Source organism: Solea solea, chromosome 19, assembly GCF_958295425.1.
Source record: "Solea solea chromosome 19, fSolSol10.1, whole genome shotgun sequence".
NCBI classification, from domain to species: Eukaryota; Metazoa; Chordata; class Actinopteri; order Pleuronectiformes; family Soleidae; genus Solea; species Solea solea.
Window position 1 is genome coordinate 22,287,772 of NC_081152.1, and position 7,500 is coordinate 22,295,271.

Below are 7,500 nucleotides of genomic sequence, written 5' to 3' on the forward strand. Positions count from 1 at the left end.
AGTGAAGCTCCTCCCCTGCTTAAACTCTTGTGTAGTGAAGCTCCTCCCCTGCTTAAACTCTCGTGTAGTGAAGCTCCTCCCCTGTTTAAACTCTTGTGTAGTGAAGCTCCTCCCCTGCTTAAACTCTCGTGTAGAGAAGCTCCTCCCCTGTTTAAACTCTTGTGTAGTGAAGCTCCTCCCCTGCTTAAACTCTCGTGTAGTGAAGCTCCTCCCCTGCTTAAACACTTGTGTAGTGAAGCTCCTCCCATGCTTAAACTCTCGTGTAGTGAAGCTCCTCCCCTGTTTAAACTCTTGTGTAGAGAAGCTCCTCCCCTGCTTAAACTCTTGTGTAGTGAAGCTCCTCCCCTGCTTAAACTCTTGTGTAGTGAAGCTCCTCCCCTGCTTAAACACTTGTGTAGTGAAGCTCCTCCCCTGTTTAAACTCTTGTGTAGAGAAGCTCCTCCCCTGCTTAAACTCTTGTGAAGTGAAGCTCCTCCCCTGCTTAAACACTTGTGTAGTGAAGCTTCTCCCCTGTTTAAACTCTTGTGTAGTGAAGCTCCTCCCCTGTTTAAACTCTTGTGTAGTGAAGCTCCTCCCCTGCTTAAACTCTTGTGTAGAGAAGCTCCTCCCCTGTTTAAACTCTTGTGTAGTGAAGCTCCCCCCCTGCTTAAACTCTTGTGTAGAGAAGCTCCTCCCCTGCTTAAACTATCGTGTAGTGAAGCTCCTCCCCTGCTTAAACTCTTGTGTAGTGAAGCTCCTCCCCTGCTTAAACTATCGTGTAGTGAAGCTCCTCCCCTGCTTAAACTCTTGTGTAGTGAAGCTCCTCCCCTGCTTAAACTCTCGTGTAGTGAAGCTCCTCCCCTGCTTAAACACTTGTGTAGTGAAGCTCCTCCCCTGCTTAAACTCTCGTGAAGTGAAGCTCCTCCCCTGCTTAAACACTTGTGTAGTGAAGCTCCTCCCCTGTTTAAACTCTTGTGTAGAGAAGCTCCTCCCCTGTTTAAACTCTTGTGTAGTGAAGCTCCTCCCCTGCTTAAACACTTGTGTAGTGAAGCTCCTCCCCTGTTTAAACTCTCGTGTAGTGAAGCTCCTCCCCTGCTTAAACTGTCCCTGAGGTGTGATGAAGACTTGAGCTCCTGCTGTGATGGACATGAATGGAAGCCTTGATCAGTTAAAGACAGCAGATGGACTGTGTGGTGAGACACGTGTCACACTGTGGAGACACAATGAGACATGAAGGTCTTCTTCAAAGAAGCTGCTCACTGACACCAAGATAACGTGATGGAATATGAAGATGACAGGGTAGTGCAGGAGTTTACTGCCTCCAGAAGATGGCAGTAATGACACATCATGGATCAATCCCCAAAGAAGAAGAAGAAGAAGGCGGCGGAAAAGAGGTGGAGTTGATGGTGTGAATGTGTGAAGAAAAGAAGAAGATGTGCAGTGAGAAGAAACAAAGAAAGAAACTCTCGATGTAACACATGACGACAAAAGATCAACAATATTCACTGAGCGACGATGAATAAAGGTTTTATCTTCACTGACACTTTATGTTTTCATTGTCATGTATGTGTCAGTGTGTGTTAGTGTGTGTCAGTGTGTGTCAGTGTGTGTGTACATTACTGTGTGTATCTGTGTGTTAAATCAACCTGCCTACAGCGACTGCACATGGAAATTAGCCTGTGGCCACAATCTGTCACATTTACATGTGGATGTTCTTTAATGTGAACTGTCCCTTTAATAAAAAACTGTCCCTTTAACGAAAAACAAGTTTTATATATAGTGTGTGTGTGTGTGTGTGTGTGTCCTCCAGCCTGAGGCTGAATCAAAAGACAAACATTAAAGCTGCAACTCATAAAAAATAAACACAAACAGACTTTGAAAACAGACGAGTGTTTGTGTCACATGACAACGACAAAGATTTCCTTTACTTTAGAATTATTTAAATATTTAAGTGCGCTGCAAACATAAATGCATGTTTTTTCATCGCTGTTTATTGAAGCTAAGCCATTTTGTTTTTCATTTGTGATCATTAAATTGTTATTAAAGTATCACAAGGTCTCAGACATGAGCTGCTCTGATTTCTAAAGATTGGCATAAATCATAGAAAACTCCAGAAAACATTTGAACGTATTAAATCAATCTGTTAACACTAATAATGTTGAGCTGAAGTGATTTGGTTTTAATGTGCAGTTGAAGATTTGCTCAAAGTCATTAAACTGGTTTACTCGATTCATTAAAGCTCATACTACATTCAGCCCTGAATCAAATTCAGCTTAGGGCCCCATAAAGACTTGGTCCGGCCCTGTCAGTCCGGTGGGTTGTGTAGAGTTTGCTGCAGCTGCAGTAAAATCCTGCTGTATGTGTTGTTCTCAGTGCTGGTGACATGGCCCTGCTGTGCTGGCCTCTTTCATAATGAGGACGCCGTCGTGCTTGTTATTTCACGGAAAAGGCAATTTTGGGTAAACGCGCCCTGGGCCTTCACCTCCGCCCCCGACTGAGCCGCACGAGCCGAGGAAAAAGTCCCAGCAAAACAAAAGTGACAGGTTGTGTTAGCGGCTAATGTCGTGTGACGCGTGGCTGTGGGCGCCGCTCACCTCCACTCCAGAGCCCACACAGCAGCACACTCACAGCTAATACACAGCTAATACACAGCTAATATACAGCTAATACACAGCTAATATACAGCTAATACACAGCTAATATACAGCTAATATACAGCTAATACACAGCTAATATACAGCTAATACACAGCTAATATACAGCTAATACACAGCTAATACACAGCTAATATACAGCTAATACACAACTAATACACAGCTAATATACAGCTAATACACAACTAATGCACAGCTAATATACAGCTAATATACAGCTAATACACAGCTAATATACAGCTAATACACAGCTAATGCACAGCTAATATACAGCTAATATACAGCTAATACACAGCTAATACACAGCTAATATACAGATAATACACAGCTAATACACAGCTAATATACAGCTAATACACAGCTAATACACAGCTAATATACAGCTAATACACAACTAATGCACAGCTAATACACAGCTAATACACAGCTAATGCACAGCTAATATACAGCTAATATACAGCTAATACACAGCTAATATACAGCTAATACACAGCTAATATACAGCTAATATACAGCTAATACACAGCTAATATACAGCTAACACACAGCTAACACACAGCTAATATACAGCTAATACACAGCTAATATACAGCTAATACACAGGTGATGGAGAAAAACACAGGACCAGGAGCGCAGCTGTGATTAGACTCTGCCAGGAAATCTGAGAACAACATCAGTCCAGAAAACAAGTCGCACATGAGGAAGTCATCGAGAGGACACTGATTCAGCCTCATCCTCACTCAGTCACTCACAGAGGAAATAACTGAAGATATGAAGAATTTTACTGGAGGAAAGATTTAAAGATTCAACTGTCGACACAAAGTCACAGTTCAAACATCCTCACAGGTTACATGAGGTCTGTGATATTACACTGATCTGTTACTGATCGTTATGAGTGTTTCATTCACAGATACGTGAAGGAAACAAATACAGGAAGTGTCGCACAAAAACAGGAAGTCAGATCCAAAGTTACTTCCAAATTCAAGAATAAAGTCTATAAAAGTGAGCAAACACGTGATAAAAATACAACCATCAACAGATGGAGAAATCTGTGAAGTGATTGTCTCCTCGTTTACATAAATGTACAGGATTCTTTTCCACTGACACTTTGTTGTTTGTTCTCTGTGTTTATTAAGTCCTGCAAACACGGACATTATAAACTGTTTGTTCCACAAACATGGAGGAGATGAACGACAGTGACATTCACAAACCAAATCAGAAAAAAAACTTTTCTCTTTTTGCAGCGATGTGAGAAAAAAAACGCACACTATTGTAAAGGTCACACACACACGCACACACCCCCACACACACACGCACACACTCAGAGACAAAGCATGATTTTTCATCCTGAGTCTAAATGGTGCAGGAGAAAATGTGGATCTGTTTGACAAGAGCGATGCAGTGTGTGTGTGTGTGTAGGAGATTTACACACAAACACACACACACACACACACACACAGTGAGATAATGAGGCAGGTAAACGTGTCAGTCACACACTCACAATCAAAGCCTGTGACGCACACAATCTGCAAATCCATGAGAGCTTTTCTTAAAATAACTCTGCCTCTCATTCTGCAAATGTCAGTGAAGGTAAATAATAACAATAACATTTGTTTATGAATAGAAGGTAAATGTTAAGTGTTTCTGTCTGGAGTTCGAATCAATGACACAGACAGACAGCTGGAAACAGAAAAGCTGATTAAAATAGCGTCAGTTCATATGATGGAAAACTACGAGAAATAAAATCCATCCACATGTCAAAGGCTTTTGTTTCTTCCCTGATTCAAATGTTCAGCTCATGCTGAAGCTCTGTTGAAGCCTGACGACCACTCTTTCATTTCAATCACATCTATCGTCCAGGACTCCATGACCTTTATGACATTTATAACTTCTGCTGAAATATAATCCAGCTCCTTACATTCCAGTCAGTTTCACCGAAGGAAAATGTTAACATTGTCTCGCTGTGATAGTTTCACTAGTCTCACTAGTCTCACTAGTTTCACTAGTTAGTCCTGAGAGATTGAACAACAATCTCTAATTCATAACCAAACACTCACTGACTGATTATAGGAGATAATCCAGCTGGATTATTGAAAATCAGGAAGTGGCTGTGAAAATAGTAAATTAAGACGAAGAAACAACGTGATGTCATCATCAGAACAATAACTGTGCTGAGGAAAAATAAAGTATATACACACACACACACACACACACGTTTACTGACCTTTCTTTGAAGTCCAGGAAAATCTTGCCCAGACCACTTCCTCCGGTCACCATGTTCAGCTCGATGGCTCGCAGAAGGGCAGAGTGGACTCTGATCACATCCTGAGAAGGAATAAAATACTTCATATTGTATATACTACATATTTTTCATATCCTCATGTATATATATATATTTATACATACATATGTTAAAAAACATGCATTCGGTTCAATATGTATTAGTTAATATATGTATTCCTTATCTATTAGTCAATAGATCACAAATATATTGTGTTTTATTTGGATTACAAAAGTGTTCAAATATTATGTTTCATGTGTGGAAGAGCATGAGAGAAACACTGTGATATTAACACATGTATGTTATATGTAGTGAAGTGTATGAAGTGAGGGAGGAGCTCAGAACTTTGTTTATAATCAGCAGAAGAAATAGTTTAAAATTAAAGAAACATAGTGTACACACACACTCACACTCACACACACACACACGCACACACACTCGCACACACACACACACACACACACACACACACACACACACACACACACCTTCCTCACCTCAAGGTTGACAAAAATGGCGTCCATGTCCTGTGGATTCAAGACCAGCCTGAGTGGAATCATATAATTCTAGAGGAGAAAAAACACGAGAGAGTAAATGAATGGATTTCCTCTAAAAGCCTTAAAATCCACACAGACTTTACAGTGACGATAAAACGAAAATAAAGCTCAGGGATCAAGTGAACGGGAACTCCAGCAACAAATAAGAAAACAACTAAAACTGCTGAAGAGAAGATAAAGAGAAGATACAGAGAAGATAAAGAGAAGATACAGAGAAGATAAAGAGAAGATACAGAGAAGATACAGAGAAGAAACAGAGAAGATACAGAGAAGATACAGAGAAGATACAGAGAAGATACAGAGAAGATAAAGAGAAGATACAGAGAAGATAAAGAGAAGATACAGAGAAGATACAGAGAAGAAACAGAGAAGATACAGAGAAGATACAGAGAAGATACAGAGAAGATACAGAGAAGATACAGAGAAGATAAAGAGAAGATACAGAGAAGATACAGAGAAGAAACAGAGAAGATACAGAGAAGATAAAGAGAAGATACAGAGAAGATAAAGAGAAGATACAGAGAAGATACAGAGAAGATACAGAGAAGATACAGAGAAGATACAGAGAAGATACAGAGAAGATAAAGAGAAGATACAGAGAAGATAAAGAGAAGATACAGAGAAGATACAGAGAAGAAACAGAGAAGATACAGAGAAGATACAGAGAAGATACAGAGAAGATACAGAGAAGATAAAGAGAAGATACAGAGAAGATACAGAGAAGAAACAGAGAAGATACAGAGAAGATACAGAGAAGATAAAGAGAAGATACAGAGAAGATAAAGAGAAGATACAGAGAAGATAAAGAGAAGATAAAGAGAAGATACAGAGAAGATACAGAGAAGATAAAGAGAAGATAAAGAGAAGATAAAGAGAAGATACAGAGAAGATAAAGAGAAGATAAAGAGAAGATACAGAGAAGATAAAGAGAAGATAAAGAGAAGATACAGAGAAGATAAAGAGAAGATAAAGAGAAGATAAAGAGAAGATACAGAGAAGATAAAGAGAAGATAAAGAGAAGATACAGAGAAGATACAGAGAAGATAAAGAGAAGATAAAGAGAAGATACAGAGAAGATAAAGAGAAGATAAAGAGAAGATACAGAGAAGATACAGAGAAGATAAAGAGAAGATACAGAGAAGATAAAGAGAAGATACAGAGAAGATAAAGAGAAGATAAAGAGAAGATACAGAGAAGATACAGAGAAGATAAAGAGAAGATACAGAGAAGATACAGAGAAGAAACAGAGAAGATACAGAGAAGATACAGAGAAGATAAAGAGAAGATACAGAGAAGATAAAGAGAAGATACAGAGAAGATACAGAGAAGATAAAGAGAAGATACAGAGAAGATAAAGAGAAGATAAAGAGAAGATACAGAGAAGATACAGAGAAGATAAAGAGAAGATACAGAGAAGATACAGAGAAGAAACAGAGAAGATACAGAGAAGATAAAGAGAAGATACAGAGAAGATAAAGAGAAGATACAGAGAAGATAAAGAGAAGATACAGAGAAGATAAAGAGAAGATAAAGAGAAGATACAGAGAAGATAAAGAGAAGATACAGAGAAGATAAAGAGAAGATACAGAGAAGATAAAGAGAAGATAAAGAGAAGATACAGAGAAGATACAGAGAAGATACAGAGAAGATAAAGAGAAGATACAGAGAAGATACAGAGAAGATAAAGACAAGATACAGAGAAGATACAGAGAAGATACAGAGAAGATAAAGAGAAGATACAGAGAAGATACAGAGAAGATAAAGAGAAGATAAAGAGAAGATACAGAGAAGATACAGAGAAGATAAAGAGAAGAAACAGAGAAGATACAGAGAAGATAAAGAGAAGATACAGAGAAGATAAAGAGAAGATACAGAGAAGATAAAGAGAAGATAAAGAGAAGATACAGAGAAGATAAAGAGAAGATAAAGAGAAGATACAGAGAAGATAAAGAGAAGATACAGAGAAGATAAAGAGAAGATACAGAGAAGATAAAGAGAAGATAAAGAGAAGATACAGAGAAGATACAGA

At 38.8% G+C, this 7,500-nt stretch overlaps 1 protein-coding gene across 11 annotated transcripts in view; it reads right to left on the reverse strand.

Moving 5' to 3' along the window:
- The window catches only part of vav2 (vav 2 guanine nucleotide exchange factor), a 195,318-nt gene that overhangs the window by 27,534 nt on the left and 160,284 nt on the right, over positions 1 to 7,500 (reverse strand). For all 11 annotated transcript variants that reach the window (XM_058616868.1, XM_058616869.1, XM_058616861.1 and 8 more), the window contains exons 7-8: positions 5,412 to 5,480; positions 4,858 to 4,958 (exon numbers count right to left, since the gene is read on the reverse strand). In XM_058616868.1, coding sequence (XP_058472851.1) covers positions 4,858 to 4,958; positions 5,412 to 5,480 — 170 coding nt within the window. The remainder of the gene's footprint in view (positions 1 to 4,857; positions 4,959 to 5,411; positions 5,481 to 7,500) is intronic.